The sequence below is a fragment of the Stomoxys calcitrans genome, chromosome 1 (assembly GCF_963082655.1).
Source record: "Stomoxys calcitrans chromosome 1, idStoCalc2.1, whole genome shotgun sequence".
In the NCBI taxonomy this organism is placed as follows: domain Eukaryota; kingdom Metazoa; phylum Arthropoda; class Insecta; order Diptera; family Muscidae; genus Stomoxys; species Stomoxys calcitrans.
In genome coordinates, this window is record NC_081552.1 from 27,072,191 (window position 1) to 27,097,811 (window position 25,621).

At 38.4% G+C, this 25,621-nt stretch overlaps 2 protein-coding genes across 6 annotated transcripts in view; both read right to left on the reverse strand.

The window, feature by feature from the left end:
* Nucleotides 1-6,413: 6,413 nt before the first annotated feature.
* On the reverse strand, nucleotides 6,414-13,697 carry LOC131995689 (uncharacterized). Its single transcript, XM_059364582.1, has 3 exons — nucleotides 13,587-13,697; nucleotides 6,674-7,003; nucleotides 6,414-6,617 (listed from the first exon to the last, which is right to left on the reverse strand). Exons 1-3 carry the CDS (start codon nucleotides 13,695-13,697, stop codon nucleotides 6,414-6,416), a joined length of 645 nt encoding a protein of 214 aa, XP_059220565.1.
* Nucleotides 13,698-18,895: 5,198 nt separating this feature from the next.
* The window catches only part of LOC106095300 (uncharacterized), a 483,336-nt gene continuing 476,610 nt past the window's right edge, over nucleotides 18,896-25,621 (reverse strand). For all 5 annotated transcript variants that reach the window (XM_059363445.1, XM_059363441.1, XM_059363428.1 and 2 more), the window contains one exon: nucleotides 18,896-20,341. In XM_059363445.1, coding sequence (XP_059219428.1) covers nucleotides 19,038-20,341 — 1,304 coding nt within the window. In that variant the 3' untranslated portion in view covers nucleotides 18,896-19,037. The remainder of the gene's footprint in view (nucleotides 20,342-25,621) is intronic.

Sequence of the window (25,621 nt, forward strand, 5' to 3'; positions counted from 1 at the left end):
GGGCCTCCTTTTTATAGCCGAGTCCGAATGGCGTGCCGCAGTGCGACACCTCTTTGGAGAGAAGTTTTACGGTTGTTTTCCCGTCCTAATGTTGCCAGCATTAGGACGGGAAAACAACCGCTGAAAATTTTTTTCTGATGGTCTCGCCAAGATTCGAACCCAGGCATTCAGCGTCATAGGCGGACATGCTAACCTCTACGCTGCGGTGGAAAGTTTCAACTGAACACATTTTCTGAGGGTCAACCAAGTATTTGAATTTCGACGATCTGATAGACAACCAAATCAAAGCTGGACAGGCAAAAGAAGTACATTAAATGGGGATGCCTCATTATTTTGCGCCAATTCGCTCACTTGTTGTGAGCGAAATTCCAGCGAAATCGGCTAATAAATGAGTCTTTTTAGGGATTTAGACTCTATGTAGACAGATCCGGCCATACAGCGGCTGTATCTCATATCTAAATCATATTTGAGTCAGATGTTGGAAGGATAAAAATAGACCAATGATTCAGATTCCAGTGAAATCAGATAATAAATTCAGTTTTTATGGGCTTCAGACCCTTAACTGTGTCTATCCGTTTATAAGGCAGCTATATCTTAATATTGTCCGAACTCAATCATATACGATTCCGATGTTAGGAGGCTAAAACCAACTCACTGACTCAAATTCCAGCGAAATCGGGTAATGAATGCAGCTTCTTTGGGTTTCAGATCGTTAATACGAGCTCACTTATGTAAAATCGGTGCGGCAAGTGATGGCATGTGTAGGGCATGCGGGGAAGATGATGAGACGTTGGAGCATTTCCTATGTCATTGGCCAGCTTTCGCATCTAACAGATACCAGCACTTAGGTGGAGACACAATACCAGATATGAACTAACGTAGGAGAGTGGTATGGAAAATTTGATGGATTTTGTAAATAGAACGGAATTCCTAACTTGAATTTTCTTTTTCGATGTTTCTTTTTAAGTATTTAGAGCGCGCAATAAGCCGATTATCCACCCTCTTTTCAACCGATCCACCCCCTCTTTTCATTCTAACCTAACCTAACTTAATCGGCAGACTGATCTATATGGCAGCTATATCCAAATATGGTACGATTTGGTCCGTTCAAGAACTTAACATGCGTACAGCTAAAATACGTAGCTGTGGCAAATTTCAGCTCAATATCTTCAATTTTGAAGGCTGTAGTATGATTACAACAGATGGGCGGACAGACACACGGATATCGTTAAATCGCCTTTGAATTTTACGAGGATCCAAATATATATAGACCAATTCTGAAAATTTCCTGGAAATAAAATCCAAGGGAATTAATTTCTCCCTCCAAAATAAAATCCTCCCATTCTGACTGAATGGGGAGAAAGAATTTTGAATTTTCGAAAATAATGTTTTGCTTTAGCTATTTTATTTTGGCTAAACATTTCACTATTATTTTTTTGGGAAAAAAACATTTAATGAAAAAACAAGTAAAAGCGTGCTAAGTTCGGCCGGGCCGAATCTTATATACCCTCCACCATGGATAATAATTGCGACCTCTAGGGGTCAAGAAGTCAAGATCCCAGATCGGTTTAGATGGCAGCTATATCAGGTTATGAACCGATTTGAACCTTATTTGACACAGTTGTTGAAAGTAAAAAAAAAATACGTCATGCAAAATTTCAGCCAAATCGGATAGGAATTGCGCCCTCTAGAAGCTCAAGAAGTAAAATCCCCAAATCTGTTTATATGACAGCTATATCAGGTTATGGACCCATTTCAACCATACTTGGCACAGTTGTTGGATATCATACCAAAACACGTCGTGCAGAATTTCATTTAAATCGGTTAAGAATTGTGCCCTCTAGAGGCTCAAGAAATCAAGACCCAAGATCGGTTTATATGGCAGCTATATCAGGTTATGGACCGATTTAAACCATACTTGCCACAGTTGTTGGATATCATAACAAAACACGTCGAGCGAAATTCCATTCCAATCAGATAAGAATTGCGTCCTCTAGAGGTTCAAGAAGTCAAGGCCCAAGATCGGTTTATATGGCAGCTATATCAGGTTATGGACCGATTTCAACCATACTTGGCACAGTTGTTGGATATAATAACAAAACACGTCGTGCGAAATTTCGTTTCAATCGGATAAGAATTGCGCACTCTAGAGGCTCAAGAAATCAAGACCCAAGATCGGTTTATATGGCAGCTATATCAGGTTATGAACCGATTTGAACCATACTTGCCACAGTTGTTGAATATCATAACAAAACACGTCGTGCAAAATTTCATTCTGATCGGATAAGAATTGCGCACGCTAGAGGCTCAAGAAGTCAAGACCCCAGATCGGTTTATATGGCAGCTATATCAGGTTATGGACCGATTTGAACCATACTTGAGATAATTGTTGGATATCATAGCGAAACACGTCGTGCAAAATTTTATTCCAATCGGATAAGAATTGCGCACTTTAGAGGCTCAAGAAGTCAAGACCCAAGGTCGGTTTATATGGCAGCTATATCAAAACATGGACCGATATGGCCCATTTACAATACCAACCGACCTACACAAATAAGAAGCATTTGTGCAAAATTTCAAGCGGCTAGCTTTACTCCTTCGGAAGTTAGCGTGCTTTCGACAGACGGACGGACGGACGGACGGACGAACGGATGGACGGGCGGACGGACATGGCTAGATCGACATAAAATGTCGCGACGATCAAGAATATATATACTTTATGGGGTCTCAGACGAATATTTCGAGTAGTTACAAACAGAATGACGAAATTAGTATACCCCCCATCGTATGGTGAAGGGTATAATAAGCAAAAATAAGTTATAAACATTGTTAAAAAAGTTTACAAATATCTTTAGTGTTACTTGTTAGCTTGTCACGATATGTCTGTTTTGTGATAACAACTTTCCGTTTTCATCCAACAATCGTAGGCCAAAACAAGTAAAAGCGTGTTAAGTTCGGCCAGGCCGAATCTTGGGAAACCACCACCATGGATTCTGTTAAAAATTTATACAAAACAAATTTAGTTGAAGGGTATAATTTTATTCCACATACTAAACTTCTGTCAAACCAGCAAAAGTTAAATCTTCGAGGAGCCGAACAAGGATGACCGAGAGACCGTTTTACATGGAAGCTTTATCAAGCTGTAGACTGATTCGGAACGTATTTGGCAGAGTTGTTGGAAGTCGTAACCGAACACCGCATACAAGATTTCAGCCAAATCGGACAAAATTGCGGTTTGTAAGGGCTTAAGGAGTCAAATCGGGAGATCGGTTTACAGTGGAGCTACATCAGGTTATATGCCGATTTCAAATGTACTTAACACAATTGTTTGAAGTCATAACAAAACACTTCATGCGATATTTCAGCCAAATCAGACAGAAATTGCGGTTTGTAAGGACCCAAGAAGTCAAATCGCGGGATCGGTTTATATGAGAGCTATATTTGGTTATAGACCGATTTGGACCGTTCTTACTACAGTTGTTAAAATTCATAACAGAAAACTACATTTGTGGCTTCCAGGGGCTCGAGAAGTCAAACCGGTAGATCGGTTTATATGGGAGCTGTTTTCAAACGTGAACTGATACAACCCATTTGCAATCCCCTGCATCGATAGTAAGTGAATTTGTCCATGATCATTCCATAAAGGAACAGGGGCACACTTCTAACATACAAATAAGTGCAGTCCGATTTAAGTATAAGCTCAATGATAAGGGGCCTCTTTTTTATAGCCGAGTCCGAACGGAGTGCCGCAGTGCGACACCTCTTTTGTTAAGCGTCATAGGCGGACATGCTAACCTCTGCGCTACAGTGGCCTCCGATCATCGGTAGTAAGTATCTGTGCAAAATTTCAAGTGGCTAGCTTTACACGTTCGACCGCTATCGTGATTTCGACAGATATGGCTAGATAAACTCAGAATATCGAGACGATTAGGAATATATACACTCAACCAAATTTGTTATTCAAAACAGCAAAAATGTTTGCTAAAACAGCGATTTTGATTTGCTGAAAATGTGAAAGCAGACATTACTGCTGTTTCAGCAAACATAGGGCTGCTGTATTAGCAAACAATTATTACTGCTATTTCAACTAACAAAATCTGCAGTTTTGAATACACAAAATATGCTGAACAAGTAAAAAGGCGTTAAGTTCGGCCGGGCCGAAATTTGGATACCCACCACCTCGGGTATATATGTAAAGTACCTTTCATCAAAATTCGGTGAAAATTTCATACCTTATACTCATATACCTCATACCGATCTGAACTATATACGACACGGATCTCGAACATAAGTCACTGTGTCAAATTTCAGTGAAATCTGATTATAAATGCGCCTTTTATGGGGCCAAGACTTTAAATCGAGATATCGGTCTACATGGCAGCTATACCCAAATCTGGACCGATTTGGGCCAACTTGCATAAACATGTCAAAGAGCCTAACACAAAGCACTGTCCCAAATTTCGGCGAAATCGGACGATAAATGCCTCTTTTATGGGTCATAAACCTTTAATCGTGAGTTCGGTCTATATGGCAGCTATATTCAAATCTGGACCGATCTGGGCAAAATTGAAGAAGGACGTCGAAGAGCCTAACCAAACTCACGGTCTCTAATTTCAGCGACATCGGACAATAAATGCGTCTTTTACGGCCCCAAAACCTAAAACCTAGATATCGGTATATATGGCAGCTATATCCAAATCTGGACCGATCTGTGCGATATTACAGAAGTATGTCAAGGAGTTTACCCTAACTCACTGTTCCAAATTTCGGCGACATCGGACAATGAATGAGCATTTTATGGGCCCAAAACCATAAATCAAGAAATCGGTCTATATGGCAGCTATATCCAAATCTGAACCGATCTAGACCAAACTGAAAAAATATGTCAAAGGGTCTAACACAACTCACTGTCCCATATTTCAGCAAAATTGGATGATGAATGTGGCTTTTATGGGCCTTACACCATAAATCGTAGGATCGATATATATGGCAGCTATATCCAAATCTGAACCGATCTGAGCCAAATTAACGAAGGATGTCGATGGGCCTTGCACAATCTACTGTCCCGAATTTCATCAAAATCGGATAATAAATGTGGCTTTTACGCGCCTAAGACCCTAAACCAGAGGATCGGTCTATATGGCAGCTATATCCAAATCTGAACCGATCTGGGCGAATTTAACGAAGGATGTCGAATGGCCTAAAAAAACTCACTGCCCCAAATTTCAGCGAAATCGGATAAAAAATTTGGCTTTTATGGGCCTAAGACCCTAAATCGGCGGATCGGTCTATATGGGGGCTATATCAAGATATAGTCCGATATGGCCCATCTTCGAACTTAACCTGCTTATGGGCAAAAAAAGGATCTGTGCAAAATTTCAGCTCAATATCTCTATTTTTGAAGACTGTAGCGTGATTTCAACAGACAGACGGACGGACATGTCTAGATCGTCTTAGATTTTTACGCTGATCAAGAATATATATACTTAATAGGGTCGGAAATGGATATTTCGATGTGTTGCAAACGGAATGACAAAATGAATATACCCCCATCCTTCGGTGGTGGATATAAAAATAAATTGTATAGTCCTTTTTATGGTTGCCAGTTACTTGCTTTGATTGCTTTAGCCATTTTTGGAAAATTTGTTGGAAGAGATTATTTTAATTTGTGGAATATTACTGTAAAGAAGCTACCTGATCCATCCATTGGTATACATTTCGAAATGTGGCTGAGCTAGCTCGCATTTATGTTATTGCTCTAATAATGTGCACATCACTGGCATGGTCTTTTGTATCTAAATTAAGGGGCTCAAGAAGTCAAAAGCGTGCTAAATTCGGCAGTGCCGAATCTTGGTAACCCACCACCTTTGATTCTGCTAAAATATGGGAACTATATATATGTACTTGGCACAGTTGTTGAGGGTTATATCATAAAAAGCGGATAAAAATCGCGGCTTGTAAGGGGCTCAAGAAGTCAAATCGGGCGATCGGTTTATATGGGAGCTATATCAGATTATGCAAAATTTCAACCAAATCAGATGAAAATTGATGTTACCAGGGGCTCAAGAAATCAAATCGGGAAATCGGTTTATATAGGCACTATATCAGGCTATAAACCGATTCAGACCATACTTGGCACAATTGTTGAAAGAACACTATGTGCAAAATTTCAGCCGATTCAAGAAGTCAAATCGGGAGATTGGCTTATATGGGAGCTATATGAGGTTATGGACCGATTCGGAGCGTACTTAGCAACAACAACTTGAAAGTCACAACAGAAAGCTATGAGTAGAATTTCAGTCAAATCGTATGAAAATTGAATATCAATTTTGCTTGAGGGTACGTATTGGTGGATAAAAAAATGTTTGTCAAAAATATTTAATTTATTAATGACGTGTATTTAAGAAAAAAATTCAAGATGTGCATTCTTTCGCCTTTGTATTGTTGGAGGGTAAGCGCCGCTTAATTTTGGACACCACATGAGCTGCTAAGGAAACTTTTAGAACAGAAGTGTTTCCACGGCTCAAGAGTAAATAGCCGGTGAAATTGGCCTCAGGAATATAAGGTGGAAACAGTTCTTCATTGTAATAGAATCCCTTGACCATTAATATTACATTCTGAAACAAACCAAAACTATTAGAAAATCTTACTCTTTCTCTCTCATGCCGCTCACCTTTTTTAAGGGACATTTCTTGGGTATGCCTTGAACGTAAGACTTCAACATTTGCATAATAGCACGAAAAAAGGGATTTACTTGGCTGTATGAGTTCCTTAAGAAATCGCAAATATCAATTGTAATATTGTAAATTGTGACTCTTTTTCCATTGCTTCTCGCAATTGTGGCCCAATTAGTTAGACGCAAATTATTCAATTCCTCCTCATAGGAAACGGATCCGTAAAGTTTTCTTTGACTGCCACAATTGACCAAATAAAGGGAAGCCGATTTAGTAGCATTAGGATGAAATTCGTAGTGTAGATCATCAATGTCAATCAAAAAGGAACGCTAAGAATATAGAAAATTATAGAAGAAATTGTGGGCAAATTTTTGTCAAACCTATTGTACGTACAATCCAAAAAAAATTTTAATCGCCATTGAGTAAGTGATTATAACTATTTTTAGATCTCATAAAGTTCGTGTATACCACAGCTATGGTACACTATGCAATGTGGGATAAAAAAAGTAATATGACACTAAGTTCGCCTGGGTCGAACTTTGGATACCCAACACTTCGGATATATATATATTAACCACCTTTCGTCATAATAAGTGAAAAATCCATCATTTACGAAACCATGGCATCTATATATAACTCTCAAAATACTACAAATTAACTTCGAAAAAGAAAATCTAATTTAGGAATTTCGTGCTACTTACAAAATACTTATTTGCTTTCCATACCACACCCCTAAGCCGGTGTCTGTACGCAGCAAAAGTCGTGCAATTACAATGGAAATGCTCCAACGTCTTATCATACTGCCCCACATGCCCTACACGCATAGGAAAAAGTTGGCTGAAAATAGCAAATACTCTCAGCTGAATATTAGTAATAGATTTTGATGCTTTTATAGCAGTAGTTCTGCAATTACAGCAGTAGTACTGCAATTTCAGAGCAGCACGCTGACTGCTGAAAAGTCTGCTCGTTGCTGAAAACGACTGGTCGCTGCAATTCATCTAGCCATAATGTCCAGAGCCATAAAATGTAGCATTATGTTCAGTGCATCAAATGGTGTCGTCCTGTGCGGCTGTGATGCACAAACAAGCCATCCTTTGGATGCGGTTAAGTTTTGAGCAGTAGGTGGACTTTTGAACCGCCGTCCACCAGACCACAACACCATATAGCATTAAAGGTCTGACAACTGCAGTATATATCCAATGCATGACACGCGGCCTAAACCCCCAATTTTGCCAATGGCTCTCTTGCATGTGTATAGGGCAAGAGTTGTCTTTCTTGCCCTCTCCAAAATGTTGGATTTGAAGTTCAATTCACTGTCCAGCAAAACACCCATATATTTTGCTTTTTTTGTGAAAGAAAAAAGAAACATTCTCTCCACCCAAGGAGACAGGGTGGTAGACAGCAGGGGTAGACCACTTTCGGTAGCCCACTTTGCTGTTGCACGTAGAGCTTCCTGAAGTATATCTCTAAGAGTGGCGAGAAACTTTCCCCTAACCGCTAACCCTCAACAGTCTTCAACATAAAGGATGACAGACTAATAGAAAGAAAATCTTTCGCCTTCGTTTGGTAGGGTTTTCCTGCTTTCAGATTGAAAATAACCTTCTTGTCCTTTCATTCCACAAGAATTTATAACATTCTGAAACAAGCAAAGTATATCTCCCTTAGCCAGGGGACTAGTCTATCAGACACAGCTTGTAATTCTGCCGGTCATACATCATCAGGGCCTGGCGACTTAAAGGAGTCGAAACTTCTTATCGTCCAAAGGATTTCGGCTCAGACACAATTTTCCTAATAGCCTCCGACGAATGCATACCAGTGTCAACCTCTTCTGGCGCCACGTTGTCCGTTGAAGAATTTCCCAGGAAATGTGTGTCAACGAGTAGTTCTAGTGTTTCCTCACCAGACATTGTCCATTTTCTGACTTCTGAATATACCCCAACGTAATAGGTCGCGAGGAAAGGATCTTCCTAAGTCTAGAGGCCTCAGATGTATCCTCCACGGAGCTGCCGATCTTGGGTCTTGACTTCTTGAGCCTCTAGAGTGCGCAATTCTTATCCGATTTGAATGCATTTTTGCATGAAGTGTTTTCGCTATGATATCCAACAACTGTGCCAAGTATGGTTTAAATCGGTCTATAACCTGATATAGCTGTCATATAAACCGATCTTGGGTCTTGACTTCTTGAGCCTCTAGAGGGCGCAATTTTTATCCGATTTGAATGCATTTTTGCACGAAGTGTTTTGTTATGATATCCAACAACTGTACCAAGTGTGGTTCAATTCGGTTAATAACTTGATATAGCTGTCATATAAACAGATCTGGGGACTTGACTTCTTGAGCCTCTAGAAGGCGCATATCCTATCCGATTTGGCTGAAATTTTTCATGAAGTATTTCATTCTTACTTTCAACAATTGTGTCAAATAAGGTTAAAATCGGATCGTAACCTGATTTAGCTGCCATATAAACCGATCTGGGATCTTGACTTCTTGAGCCTCTAGAGGTCGCAATTATTATCCGATTTGCCTGAAATTTTGTACTACGGATCCTCTCATACCCATCAACATACGTGTTTATTATGATCTGAATCGGTCTATAGCCCGATACAGCTCCCATATAAATCGATCTCTCAATTTTACTTCTTGAGCCCACAAAGGGCGCAATTCTTATTCGAATTGGCTGACATTTTATACAGGTCTCCAACATATAATTTAATTGTGGTCCAAACTGGACCATATCTTGATATCGCTCTAATAGTAGAGCAAATCTTTTCTTATATCCTTTTTTGCCGAAGAAGAGATGGCGGGAAAGGAACTCTACAAATGCGATCCATGGTGGAGGGTATATAAGATTCGGCCCGGACGAACTTAGCACGCTTTTACTTGTTTTAAATCCTTTAGCTCAGTTCGTAAAGAATATACCAAATTGTAAAATTTTGAAAAAATCTTCTGGTCGCCCAATATATACCTTCAAGATGTACTTCTATTAAAATTTTGAGAGCTTTAGCTCACTCCGTAAAGAAAGTACCATTTTGTACGTTTAAGTACCAACATGTAAATTAATTGTGGTCCAAACCGGACCATATCTTGATATCGCTCTAATAGCAGAGCAAATCTTTTCTTATATCCTGTTTTGCCTAAGAAGAGATGCCGGGAAAAGAACTCGACAGAGGGTATATAAGATTCGGCCCGGCCGAACTTATCACGCTTTTACTTGTTATATATAAGATTTGGTAAGTTTTGGGGTGGGCGTCGCGCCTAGGTACCCCATCCGGAATTTGGATACCAAATTTTTTTCAAGTTACTGTAAGAGAACACACAAAATTTCGCTTAAATCGCAGCACCCATCTCCGACATCTTGCGTTTCTGAAATTTAGGGTAGGGGGCAGGGTTCGATTGGAAATTGTATCCTTTTCAATTAAACAATAATGACCTAGACGACTAAATATTTCTCTTTTTATACCCACCACCGAAGGATGGGGGTATATTCATTTTGTCATTCCGTTTGCAACACATCGAAATATCCATTTCCGACCCTATAAAGTATATATATTCTTGATCAGCGTAAAAATCTAAGACGATTTAGACATGTCCGCCCGTCTGTCTATTGAAATCACGCTACAGTCTTCAAAAATAGAGATATTGAGCTGAAACTTCGCACAGATTCTTTTTGTGTCCATAAGCAGGTTAAGTTCGAAGATGAGCTATATCGGACCCATTAGACCGATTCGCCGATTTAGGGTCTTAGGCTCATAAAAGCCACATTGCTGAAATTTGGGACAGTGAATTGTGTTAGGCCCATCGACATCCTTCGCCAATTTGGTCCAGATCGGTCCAGATTTGGATATAGCTGCCATATAGACCGATATCTAGGTTTTAGGTTTTGGGGCCATAAAAGACGCATTTATTGTCCGATGTCGCTGAAATTTGAAACAGTGAGTTAAGTTAGGCTCTTCGAAGTCCTTCTTCAATTTTGCTCAGATCGGTCCAGATTTGGATATAGCTGCCATGTAGACCCATATCTCGATTAAAGGTTTTGGGCCCATAAAAGGAGCATTTATTGTCCGATGTGGCCGAAATTGGGGACAGTGGGTTAAATTTAGCCCCTCGACATACTTCTGCAATATGGCACAGATCGGTTCAGATTTGGATATAGCTGCCATGTAGCCCGATCTCTCGATCTAAGGTTTTTGCATCATAAAAGGCGCGTTTATTGTCCGATGACGCCGAAATTTGGGACGGTGAGTTGTGTTAGGCCCTTCGATATCCTTTTTAAATTTGATCCAGATCCGTCCAGATCTGCCATATTGACCGATATCCCGATTTATAGTCTTGGTCCCATAAAGTCGCATTTATAATCCGATTTCACTTAAATTTTACACAGTTTCTTATGCTAAGCATTTCGACATCCGTTTAGTACATGGTTCAAATCGGTTTAATTTTAGATATAGCTACTTAAAAGACCAATTTTTTTTATATGCAATTGAAAAATGACTTGTATTGGGTTGCCCAAAAAGTAATTGCGGATTTTTCATATAGTCGGCGTTGAGAAATTTTTTTACAGCATTTTTTCTTCTGTCAGTTATCAGCTGTAACTTTTAGCTTGCTTTAGAAAAAAAGTGTAAAAAAGGTATATTTGATTAAAGTTTATTCTAAGTTTTATTAAAAATGCATTTACTTTCTTTTAAAAAATCCGCAATTACTTTTTGGGCAATCCAATACTTATAAGTATTTGGTCCAAATCGGATAGCTGCTATGGGGCATAAGGTATGCATTTTTCACCGGATTTTGACGAAAGGTGTTTTACATATATACCCGAGGTGGTGGGTACCCAAAGTTCGGCCCGGCCGAACTTAACGCCTTTTTACTTCTTCGAAATATGTTTAGAATAAGGGAATAGGGAAGAACTCGTTAAGAATGGAGCTGATATACTTTGTAGGGTCGGAAATTCATATTTCGATGTGTTGCAAACGGAATGACTAAATTAATATATCTCCTATCCCATGGTGTTGGGTATAAAAAATGTTTGCATGCTCTACTTACTTACTTAGGTACGTGTTTTAATTCTTCAAAAATATTAAAAAAAATATTTTTTATATTTATTACATACTTGATCTTTATTTTATGCATATTTCTTTTCACAAACCAAAGTGATTTTCGTTGTAGTAAAAACTAGGCAAACTTAAAAAAACACAAATAAAAATAAGAAATTTTTGAATGAAAATTCAAAAAGTGTAAAATATAAGTTTTGGGTTTTTAATGATTTTGTTTTAACTTCGCAAATAAAATCCATTAACATAATTAAAAAAAAAATCATTTCCGACATCAGATTATCGTATACTTGCATAGCAATTAAGCAACTCGATTAATTGTTATATGCATAAATACTCGCACTTTTTCGTATATAATAATATTTAACAAACTAATTATATAAAAAGAAATAATATGCAAATATTTTTCGCATAAGAATTATTTAATTACCGTATAAACTGTTTTTGTTTTTTCATAGTTGTTTTCTAGTAAACCAAGTTAGTTTTACACTTTTATATTTCAAATATTTATTGTTTTTTATTTAAAATCTTTCAAGTGGGCTTTTAAGTTTTGTTTTTGATTATTTTGTTGAATTTGTGTTTACACGGTACACGCATTTCTTACTTAAGAATAAATATCACATAAATAATAGTTAAATATTTATTAATAGTTTTTATTTAATTAAAGTTCTTATTTTGTTTGTTGTTGCGGTTAAAAGTGTTTTGTATTAAATATTTCACTTACAATATTGTGCAAAAAGTTTGATAAAGGGATTTTTTTTTTTTTTTTTTTTTGTTTAAATATTATGGAGTTTGGTCAGAAAAACTTTTATCATTGTATTAATTGAAGGCAAAAATCTTTATTATCATGAATTTGAACTTTTATTATTTAATATTGATTTAAAATTTTTTTTTATTTTCATACCACGCCCTTAGTGCTCCTTGAAACTCATACTCATGTAGTTGCTGAGACACTAATAATGCAGAACGAATTACAAGTCCATTTGAATTAGTAATACCAGATTATTAATGGTATACATAAGAAAGATATAAATAAGCAAAACATAAAAATGTCAGGGGGATAAAAGGAATCTTAGCGCGTTTGAATAGTTTCTAATATTGTGACCTGCATTAATGACATTTACATCGAAATTCAATCACAGTGAAGAACTATCTAAATGAAAATCTTTGTTTCGATTTCTCAAGTATGGATTCGAATCATGACGAACATCATACCACAGATGGCATCCTATGGCATATGCTGGGGTGTTAATGACTTCCTCGGAGACATCAACTACACGGATGACTGAATGAAAATGCTGTCAAAGTAGGCCAGAGGATAATCATAGCAAAGTCCCAATTGATGAAAATAGGAACATGAAATCTGACATCGCTCACTATACACGACCATATCATTGAAAACGTTGACAACTTCTCCTATCTTGGCAGCAAAATAACAAAGGACGGAGGATCAGAGGCAGACATACGCGTACGTATCAATAAGGCTAGAAGCGACTTTTTTAAACTCAAAAAAGTTTTTGGAGATGCATTGACATCATCTTCAACATTAGTGTGAAATATATTTTATTATATAGTTGTACAACTTGGAGCTTGATACAAGCGACTGCCAGTAAAGTCCAAGTTTTCATAAATCGCTGCCTTCGACAGATACTTCGAATTTTCTGGCCAAACCGTATTTCAAATGAAGAATTGCAAATAAGAACAAACACTTCCCCTGCCGATGTAGAAATCAGGAAGAGAAAATGGTCTTGGTTGGGTCATATACTACGCCGACCGTGCGATGATATAGCGAGAAATGTCCGAGACTGGAACAAGCAAGGACAGCGAAGTGGGAACGCCCGAATAACACTTGGATCAGCTGTACCAAAAGAGAGTTGGAATCAACCCAAGTCAAGGCTGTGGCCATAGATAGAGCTCGATGGAGAGAGCTTGTTAATGCCTTATGTTCACACTGAACACTACTACTATTGGCCATATTTTGCCAATATATACTTAATATATCCCAATTGCAATTAAAGGACATATATATATAAAGAGATAACGACGAGTATTTTGCCAGTGTTTTGGAATTTGCCACAGATTTGTGTTTTTTAAATGGTCCATGGTATTATATGAGAAGATCAAGGTGTGTGCTTATGCTGACGATTTGATTATTCTTGCCATCTGGAAGTTCTTATAGCCTTGACTCAGGTGCTAGACAACGCTTTCGGGTTTACGGCTTCTTGTTGCGGTCTAAGGTTGAATGTCAGCAAGGCTAAGTTGGTATTGTTCACGAGATGGAAGATGGCGTTTGAGTACAGTCTGCCGAGATAGCAAGGAACAGCTTCGAAATTGTCAATGACGGTAGATTTCTTGGGGTTATTCTGGGTAGTAAGAAAAGAACTGATGCTTAAATACGGAGTCTAGGTAATGAAAGGATTTCGTGGCTCTATTTGTGTGCTAGATTCTCGTTGGCAACAGATGGATAATGGAACCGGATGTGGAATCCACTGCGCAGAACGACGTGCCGGCACGGGATGATTATGAGCATCACACGGACTGGAACTTTGAGCTCCGATCTGTGTGGCGCCTTTAAATAACCAATGGCCACCACGTTGCTGCAGCGTTCGGTTCTATGGATCGGAATGAGCTTGCTCACCTACAGGAGTTTTTCGAGGATGATTACCTTCATATGCAAATGTAGCTACAAGAAAAACAAACAATTTGCCGATCTAGGCCGATTTCTATGAAATTCACCAGTAGTGTCGAAAGTCATAAGGAAATCCTCTCTGCTAAATTTCGAGAGAATCTGTTAACAAATAAGCACTTTATTGCAATACTTCTCAAAATCGGTCTAACATATATATGGGAGCTATATAAAAATCTGAACCGATTTCGAGCAAAGTTCTCATGTATTGCTGAAGTCGTCGAAGAAAGCGTTGTACAAAAATTTAGGAAGATTGGTCAATAAATGCGCTTGCAGTAGAATGAAGGCGATATATATATATATATATATATATATATATATATATATATATATATATATATATATATATATATATATATATATATATATATATATATATATATATATATATATATATATATATATATATATATATATATATATATATATATATATATATATATATATATATATATATATATATATATATATATATGAGAGCTATATATAAATCTGAGCCGATTTCTATAAAATTCACCAGTATTGTCGAAAGTCTATAGAAAATCCTTTCTACCAAATTTCAAGAGAAACGGTTAACAAATTACCATTTTATTGCATTATTACTGCAAATCGGACAAACATATACAAGGGAGCTATATCTAAATCTGAACCGATTTCGAGCAAACTTTATAGGTAATGTTAAAGTCGTCAACGAAAGCGTTGTACAAAGTTTTGGAAAGATTGGTCAATAAATGCGCTTGCAGTGACCATAGATGGAAAATTGGGTGATATATATATGGCAGATATATCTAAATCTGGACCGATTTCTAAGCAATGTCGAGAGTCATAAGAAAAAAATCGAGAGAATTGGTTAACATATTACCATCCATTTTATTGCATTATTACTGCAAATCGGACGAACATATATATGGAGCTAAATCCTAATCAATGGTTCTATCTCTCTTCCTTCTAGATGTTACAAACAAATTCACTATGTTATAATACCATGTACCCTGTAATTTTCGCTGTGGAACACGAACTTAATAGCAACCTTAAGTGAGGATATGTATTAAATCCGCAGACTTTTATCAATGAGAGCAAGTTTTACATTACACTTACAGTGGCAGTATATGGAGATAAAACGTAATGGATGGTATCAACTCCCACAACGTCTTGTACAACCGATCAACCGTAACCGAAACGAATGACACCAGTTTTGAGAAGAATAATACCAGCAAACAGATGCTACTCTGGATTGTGTAAGGAGTTTAGAAACAAAAGCCACCTCTCCGCAGACGAAGATCACGCTTTACAACACACCAATACTACCCGTGTTGTTAAAGGGTTACGAGGCATGAGTAGTGGAGTGTTTGAGAGAAAGATTCTTCCTAAAATCTATGGACCAGTTTGCATTGATGGATAGCATCAGCGTCGTGTGAACTACAAACTGTATTAAGACGTAAAACGTGTCAATACAAAACCGTTGCGTTGGCTAGATCATGTTGTCGTAAGTATGTTGTCGTTAGCATATACGAAAAAGTTGGATTTTCTTTCGATTTTAATTAAGTTCCAAGAAGAAATTAGCGACAGTCTGCTTACTGTAGAAGGTTCTTCATAAAATGTAGTTAAAATGTATTTTTTGAAATGTTTAACAATTATAGTTGCTTAATGTTTTCAGTTTGTTTGCGTAAAGTTTTATGGAAATGAAAGTTATTTAAAACCAATAGACCGACACAAACAATTACCTGTTGAAATCATGAACCTAGTTCGCGAGCCAAAATGAGCGCAAATGAAAAATGTCATCAAAATACTGAAGTTGATTCGCCGAAATTGGCACTATAAAACTAAGATATTCGCAAAGACAACCACACTTTGAAGGATTTGAAAGATTAGGTTCAGCCTATAAATAGTGTGTTGGCAATCAGTACAAAATTCAGCTCTGACTTTATGACCAAATGTCACCAAATGGCGATGGGTCAGTCCCTGCATCCAACAGTGACCACAATTTGAAAAAAAAAACAAGTAAAAAGGCGTTAAGTTCGGCCGGGCCGAAATTTGGATACCCACCATCTCGGGTATATATGTAAACCACCTTCCGTCAAAATCCGGTGCAAAACTCATACCTTATGTCCCATACCAGAAATATGTGGAGGGGCTTAACTTAACACTTTGTCCAAAATTTCGGCAACAACGGACAATAAGTGCGCTTTTTATGGCCCCAAAACCTAAAACCGAGAGATCGGTCTATATGGCAGCTAAATCCAAATCTGAACCGATCTGAACCAAATTGACGGAGGATGTCGAAGGTCCTAATACAACTCACTGACCCAAATTTTCTCAAAATCCGCAAATAAATGTGGCTTTTATGGGCCTAAGACCCTATATTGGAGAATCGGTCTATATGGCAGCTATATCCAAATCTGAACCGATCTGAGCCATATTTACGGACGATGTCGAAGGGCCCAACACAACTCACTGTCCCAAATTTCAGCAAAATCGGATAATAAATGGTCTATGACCCTAAATCGGAGGATCGGTCTATATGGCAGCTATATCCAAATCTGAACCGATCTGAGCCGTATTGACGGAGGACGTCTAAGGGTTTAACACAACTCACTGGGTTTAACACAACTCACACAACTCACTGTCCCAAATTTCAGCAAAACCAGGTAATAAATGTAGCTTTTATGGGCCTATGACCCTAAATCGGAGGATCGGTCTATATGGCAGCTATATCCAAATCTAAACCGATCTGGGCCAAATTGACGGAGGATGTCGAAGGGCCTAACGCAACTCACTGTCCCAAATTTCAGCAAAATCGGATAATAAATGTGGCTTTTATGGACCCAAGACTCTAAATCGGCGGATCGGTCTATATGAGGGCTATATCCAATTCTAGACCGATCTGAGCCAAATTGACGGAGGATGTCGAAGGGTCTAACACAACTCACTGTCTCAAATTATAGCAAAATCGGATAATAAATGTGGCTTTTATGGGCCTATGACCCTAAATTTGAAGATCGGTCTATATGGCAGCTATATCCAAATCTGAACCGATCTGAGCCATATTGACGGAGGATGTCGAAGGGCCTAAGACAAATCACTGTTCCTAACTTCAGCAAAATCGGATAATAAATGTGGCTTTATGGGCCTAAGACCTTAAATCGAGAGATCGGTCTATATGGCAGCCATATCCAAATCTAGACCGATCTGAGCCAAATTGACGGAGGATGTCGAAGGGCCTAACACAACTCACTGTCCCAAATTTCACCAAAATCGGATAATAAATGTGGCTTTTATGGGCCTAAGACCCTAAATCGGCCGATCGGTCTATATGGGGGCTATATCAAGATATGGTCCGATATAGCCCATCTTCTGTGCAAAGTTTCAGCTCAATATCTCTATTTTTAAAGGCAGTAGCGTGATTTCAACAGACAGACGGACGGACATGTCTAGATCGTCTTAGATTTTTACGCTGATCAAGAATATATATACTTTATAGGGTCGGAAATGGATATTTCGATGTGTTGCAAACGGAATGACAAAATGAATATACCCCCATCCTTCGGTGGTGGGTATAAAAAAATTGAGATACAGTAAGAGAAAAATTTTTGGCAATTTTCGATTTTAAAAATAGTGTGAGCTGGGCTCCCTTTTCCCAAAAATAAAACCCTGGCTCCCATATGTATGTATAGCCCGATGAACGCTTTTAAGGACGTAGTAAGTTCGATTTTGAACCGATCTGCTCGAAATTTGGCTTACATTGTTTTGTTACTGCAATATTTAATCAAAATCGGTTCAGATCGTCAGATCAGATCGAAGCTAATAAGGTATAACAAATAGCTTATGTTCTAGCATTTACTGAGTACTACTTTTTATTTCAAGATAGTTGTGGGCGCATCTAGTAGTGTAGGGTATTATATAGTCGGCCCCGACCGACTTTAGCTTTTTCTTGCTGGTTTTTTATATTTTTCTATATTTTATAGCTCTTCTATGGTTTTTTTTTATTTTTTTATATTATAAATTGTTCTTTTAAATAAAGACTTAATTTAATGTAGATAAAGGGTCTTATGAATCTGGTGGGCATATATATTACGATTAGTTTTAATTTTAAAGATTTATGTTAAGCTTACTAAAGTTTTATAACAACATAACTAACTAGAATTAAAGATGAAAATTTTTAATATAATGAATACTTTTTGTAATTTAGAAAGCTTTATATATATATATATAGATAGATAGATAGATATATTCATAAAAAATAAAATATTTAATTTTTGAAAAATGTTTTTTCAGGCAACTAATTGGCTTTTGCATAATTTTGTTTTATTTGTTCATTTAAGGAAACAAAAAATTATAATTAACAAATAATTTTTTCTTATTTTGAGATCCACAGCACTACAGAAACAACAGATTATAGCAAACGAAAAATGAAAGGGGGGCAAAAAAGAAACCAAAAATTGTCACAAAGACCTTAAGAACAAAAAAAAAATAAAATAAATGGGTAGTTTGGAAATTTAAGACATATACGCATGTATACTACTTGTATTGTTTAGATCTAAAGACTATACAACTTAAAATGTAGTTTTCTTTTAGGTTCCTTTAGCTGCTTGCTAACAATAGTCAATGCTATCTCAGGCGCTGCACTACTTAAACATAGTCATTCATCTTTTTAATATTGGAGGACATTGTATTGCAATTGTCATCGAAATTGGATACGGGCCGATAGGATCTCTGTTTGGCCTTCAAGTGAATATTCCAGGCGGCCAGCACAACAACTAGGACGGAGAGACAGCCTATAATGGTGTAGAGCAAAGTGTTGTGTTGACTATAACGCATTAGCTCCACCACTTGGGGATAGATTTGATACGCGCTGGCATCTTGGCAGGGTGCAGGAGTAGAGGACGTTCCTTCCTTGGGGGCGGAGGTGGTTACCATGCAAGGTGGTAAGGCAGTGGTAGAGGATGTGTTGGATGTAGCCATCACCTGCTTGGAAATCTCAGCAGGTTGTTCCGTTTTAGGCTCAGATTTGGGGGTAGTGCTACTGGGCGAAGCCATTGTGGTGGGTATAGGTGTGGTGGTAGTAGTAGTTGTGGTAGTTGCCTCAGTTGTTGTTATTGTTGTGGTTGGCTCTGTAGTGGATGCGGTTTCGTTAATTATCCCTGTCATTGTACTGTTCACCACCACCTCTTCAATGGGCTTTAATTCCACATTTGGCTCTATGTTATCCTCTGGATCATTATAATCGTGTGTCATATCATCATCATAATGATGTCCGGATTCTGCATCACCATCTTCATCATATTCTTCATCACCATTGGGCATGGCAAAGCCTTTGGGCCAACACACTGGACAGCAGCTATCCTTCAACATAACCTGACGATGTGCGGGGCAATTGACCGCCTTGCAAAAGTTTATGACACATTTTGGCCACCCATTAACACATTCACACTCATAACAGCCATCCTTCCAGGTGTCACCATGCTCAAAGAATTGATTTAAATTTTTCGATTCACAAATGGCAGCGGATTTCTTAATGCCCTCGTCACAACTTTGATGGCACATCTTTTGGCCCGAATAGCATTTGCAGCGTTGACAATTAGTTAGCCAATAGCTTTCGGTATTCTGTACCTCGGTGCAATTGGGCTCCTTGTGGCATTCATATTTGCCACAACAACGACCCGGTGTGTGCATGGATTCGGGAACTATCTCCACTACCACTTCTCCGTTTTGGTCACAATCGGGTATGTAGCAATTGCGGCAAAAACATTTTTGCGATAAACAACATTCGGCATAGGCCTCATCGTGCGGATCCACCAGAGAGGTATTGCTAAATGCCTCCTCAAGTATCAAAGGCTCTGGGATAAGCTCACGTATGTCACTGTCCTCGGGACAGGTTATATCCTTGAGGTGTGGGCATTGAACACTGTCACAAAGATGAGGTATGTTAGAGTCTGAAAGAGAAGAAAGAAGAAAAACGATTTTAAATTTAGAGAATCAATTTATTATACCCTCCACCATAAGATGGGGGGTATACTAATTTCGTCATTCTGTTTGTAACTACTCGAAATATTCGTCTGAGACCCCATAAAGTATATATATTCTTGATCGTCGTGAAATTTTATGTCGATCTAGCCATGTCCGTCCGTCTGTCCGTCCGTCCGTCCGTCCGTCCGTCCGTCCGTCCGTCCGTCCGTCCGTCCGTCTGTCTGTCTGTCGAAAGCACGCTAACTTTCGAAGGAGTAAAGCTAGCCGCTTGAAATTTTGCACAAATACTTCTTATTATTGTAGGTCGGTTGGTATTGTAAATGGGCCATATCGGTCCATGTTTTGATATAGCTGCCATATAAACCGATCTTGGGTCTTGACTTCTTGAGCCTCTAGTGTGCGCAATTCTTATTCGATTGGAATGAAATTTTGCACGACGTGTTTTGCTATGATATCCAACAACTGTGCCAAGTATGGTTCAAATCGGTCTATAACCTGATATAGCTGCCATATAAACCGATCTTGGGTCTTGACTTCTTGAGCCTCTAGAGTGCACAATTCTTATTCGATTGGAATGAAATTTTGCACGACGTGTTTTGCTATGATATCCAACAACTGTGCCAAGTATGGTTCAAATCGGTCTATAACCTGATATAGCTGCCATATAAACCGATCATGGGCCTTGACTACTTGAACCTCTAGAGTGCGCAAATCTTTTCCGATTGGAATGAAATTTTGCACGACGTGTTTTGTTATTATATCCAACAACTGTGCCTAGTATGGTTCAAATCGGTCCATAACCTGATATAGCTGCCATATAAACCGATCTGGGGTCTTGACTTCTTGAGCCTCTAGAGTGCGCAATTCTTATCAGATTGAAATGAAATTTTGCACGACGTGTTTTGTTATTATATCCAACAACTGTGCCAGGTATGGTTCAAATCGGTCCATAACCTGATATAGCTGCCATATAAACCGATCTTGGACCTTGACTTCTTGAGCCTCTAGAGTACGCAATTCTTATCCGATTGGAATGGAATTTCGCACGACGTGTTTTGTTATTATACCCAACAACTGTGCCAAGTATGGTTTAAATCGGTTCATAACCTGATATAGCTGCCATATAAACCGATCTTGGGTCTTGACTTCTTGAGCCTCTAGAGGGCGCAATTCTTATCCGATTTGAATGAATTTTTGCACGAAGTATTTCGTTATGATATCCAACAACTGTGCCAAGTATGGTTGAAATCGGTTCATAACCTGATATAGCTGTCATATAAACAGATCTGGGGATTTGACTTCTTGAGCTTCTAACTTCAATTCCTATCCGATTTATCTGAAATTTTGCATGACGTATTTTATTTTTACTTTCAACAACTGTGTCAAATGAGGTTCAAATCGGTTCATAACCTGATATAGCTGCCATATAAACCGATCTGGGATCTTGACCCCTAGAGGTCGCAATTATTATCCGATATGCCTGAAATTTTGTACGATGGATCCTCTCATGACCATTAACAAACGTGTTTATTATGGTCTGAATCGTTCTATAGCCCGATACAGATCCCATATAAATCGTTCTCTCTATTTTACTCGTGAGCCCCAATGGGCGCAATTCTTATACGAATTGGCTGAAATTTTACACAGGTCTCCAACATAATATAATTTAATTGTGGTCCGAACCGGACCATATCTTGATATCGTTTTAATAGCAGAGCAACTCTTTTCTTATATCCTTTTTTTGCCTAAGAAGAGATGCCGGGAAAAGAACTCGACAAATGCGATCCATGGTGGAGGGTATATAAGATTCGGCCCGGCCGAACTTAGCACGCTTTTACTTGTTATATAAAAACTAGAACAATGAGAAACATATTAACTCGAATTTTGAATGGACACCATTTAGCATTGGGTTAAGATATCACATAAATTTCTTTAGTTTTTTTTTTTTCAAAGCGGAGTGAATCGAGCTAATGAGCACGAGAATTGTGTAAGGAAGGAAGATTTAATAATTGAAAAGTTAATGAGAAGAAATTGTCAAGTAATCAGAAACTTTCCAATAATAAAATCTTCATTCCTAACATAATACTCATGGTTATTAGGTTGACTTACTCCACTTTGCAGAAAAAAGTAAAAAGTCGTTAAGTTCGGCTGGTCTGAACATTGAATTTACACATTAAGCACCTTTTGTCATAAAACGGTGAACCCATAGCAGTTTCATCTAAATAAAATCCGATCTCCACCATATTCAGGCAGCTTCTAACAGAACTCAACCTTCTATGGGCCTAAGGACAGCTATATCCAAATACAGAAATCCAAATACTGAAATCAAGGGCGCTAGTAGTCATATCGCAGGATCGTTTTATATGATTCCTCCAAGCCGGTAATTAAAACTAGTTTCTCTTTTACTTTCTTAGATCCGCTTTTGGTTTTTATACCCTCCACCATAAGATGGGGGGTATACTAATTTCGTCATTCTGTTTGTAACTACTCGAAATATTCGTCTTAGACCCCATAAAGTATATATATTCTTGATCGTCGTGACATTTTATGTCGATCTAGCCATGTCCGTCCGTCTGTCCGTCCGTCCGTCTGTCCGTCCGTCCGTCCGTCCGTCTGTCTGTCGAAAGCACGCTAACTTCCGAAGGAGTAAAGCTAGCCGCTTGAAATTTTGCACAAATACTTCTTATTAGTGTAGGTCGGTTGGTATTGTAAATGGGCCATATCGGTCCATGCTTTGATATAGCTGCCATATAAACCGATCTTGGGTCTTGACTTCTTGAGCTTCTAGAGGGCGCAATTCTTATCCGATTGGAATGAAATTTTGCACGACGTGTTTTGTTATGATATCCAACAACTGTGTCGAGTATGGTTCAAATCGGTTCATAACCTTATATAGCTGCCATATAAACCGATCTTGGGTCTTGACTTCTTGAGCCCTTAGAGGGCGCAATTCTTATCCGATTGGAATGAAATTTTGCACGACGTGTTTTGTTATGATATCCAACAACTGTGAAAAGCATGGTTCAAATCGGTCCATAACCTGATATAGCTGTCATATAAACCGATCTTGGGTCTTGACTTCTTGAGCCTCTAGAGGGCGCAATTCTTATCCAATTTGAATGAATTTTGGCACCTAGTATTTTGTTATGATATCCAACAACTGTGCCAAATATGGTTGAAATCGGTTCATAACCTGATTTAGCTGTCATATGAACCGATCTGGGGTCTTGACTTCTTGAGCCTCTAGAGGTCTCAATTATTATCTGATTTGCCTGAAATTTTTACGACGGATTCTCTCATGACCATTAACATACGTGTTTATTATGGTCTGAATCGGTCTATAGCCCGATACAGCTCCCATATAAATCGATCTGTCTATTTTATTTCTTGAGCCCACAAAGAGCGCAATTCTTATTCGATTTGGCTGACATTTTACACAGGTCTCCAACATATAATTTAATTGTGGTCCAAACCGGACCATATCTTGATATCGCTCTAATAGCAAAGCAAATCTTTTCTTATATCCTTTTTTTTGCCTAAGAAGAGATGCCGGGAAAAGAACTCGACTAATGCGATCCATGGTGGAGGGTATATAAGATTCGACCCGGCCGAACTTAGCACGCTTTTACTTGTTAGGCATGATTACGACTTCCACTTTGAAATATCGTGACATTTTGAGTCGATATAGCCAAGCCCGCCCGTCAATCTGTCGAAATCACGATAGCGGTCGAACGCATAAAGCTAGCCGCTTGAAATTTTGAACAGATACATCTTATTGATGTAGATCGTAGGGGATTGTAAATGGGCCATATCGGTTCAGATTTGGATATAGCTCCCATATAAATAGATATCCCGATTTGACATATTTAGCCCTTTAAAGCCGCAATTGCTATACTATTGGGCTGAAATTTTGAATGTAGTGTTCTGTTATGACGTCCAATAACCGTGCCAAACCTCAAATCTCCCGCTTTGACATCTTGAGCCCCTGCAGTCCGCAATTGTGAACAGATACATCTTATTGACGTAGATCGTAGGGGATTTTAAATGGGCCAAATCGGTTCAGATTTGGATATAGCTCCCATATAAACAGATATCCCGATTTGACATATTAAGCCCTTTAAAGCAGCAATTGCTATACTATTGGGCTGAAATTTTGAATGTAGTGTTCTGTTATGACGTCCAATAACCGTGCCAAACCTCAAATCTCCCGCTTTGACATCTTGAGCCCCTGCAGTCCGTAATTGTTGTACGTTTAGGCGAAAATTTTGCACGTAGATTTCTGTAACGACGCCCAACAACATATCCTAATATAGCCCCATATAACCCAATCTCCCGATTTGACATCTTGAGCCGCTGGAGTTCGTTATATTTGTCCGACTTCCAACAACTGTGCCAAGTATGGTTCAAATCGATGAATAACCCGATATACCTCCCATATAAACCGATCTCCAATCTTAACTTCTTGGGCCGCTAGAAGCCGCAATTATTATCCAATATAGCTGAAGTTTACCATGAGGTGTTTTGGTTTGCCATAAACAACTTTGCCTAATATGGTCCAAATCGGATAATAACCTCCAATATAAGCCGATCTCGGGTCTGGACTTCTTTAGCCTCCAGAGGGCGCAATGATAATTCGATTTGGGTGAAATATTGCACAAAGTGTTTTGGTTTGAACATCACACAACTGTGCCAAGTATGGCCGCAATCGGTTCATAGCCTGGTATAGCGCCAATGCAAACTGATTCGGATCTTTACTTCTTAAAGAGGTTGTGTTTTATTTTGACTTCTAACAACTGCGCTAAATGTGGTTTAAATCGGTTCATAACCTGGTAAAGCTCCCGTTTAAGCCGATTTCGGATTTTGAGTTCGTTAGCCTCTAGAGGGCGCAAGTATTATCCGATAGGGCTTAAATTTACATTACCATCTGTTTAAATTTGTCGGTACGATAAGTCACTAATCGGAACCTATTTGCTGGTTAAGGTTTCATCGTTAGAATAAGCATTTAGCATTTAGGAAAACAAATTCCTTTAAAAAGACGGATATTGAAACGAGCAATTGTTACCGGGTATGAGAAACCCGGCCTAAGACTTACACTTAGTAATTTCCCTTGACTCTAAGTTGTTTCTGATTCTGTACAAACAGTTCCGGCTTCTTGAAGAATTTCGTTTAACTTAACAGAATCCTTACTCATTTTCAATTTGGGCTAGTTTTTCTTCAGCAATATGCCATAACTTAAAAAAAAATTC

What these genes read in the sequence shown, in the direction of transcription:
- LOC131995689 (XM_059364582.1), bottom strand. Translation starts at nt 13,697, where the DNA reads ATGGCCAATAGTAGTAGTGTTCAGTGTGAACATAAGGCATTAACAAGC. An exon ending in TTGATTCCAACTCTCTTTTG is followed by an intron (nt 7,004 to 13,586) that starts GTACAGCTGATC and finishes CTATATTCTTAG; the next exon opens with CGTTCCTTTTTGATTGACAT. An exon ending in AGAAATGTCCCTTAAAAAAG is followed by an intron (nt 6,618 to 6,673) that starts GTGAGCGGCATG and finishes GGTTTGTTTCAG; the next exon opens with AATGTAATATTAATGGTCAA.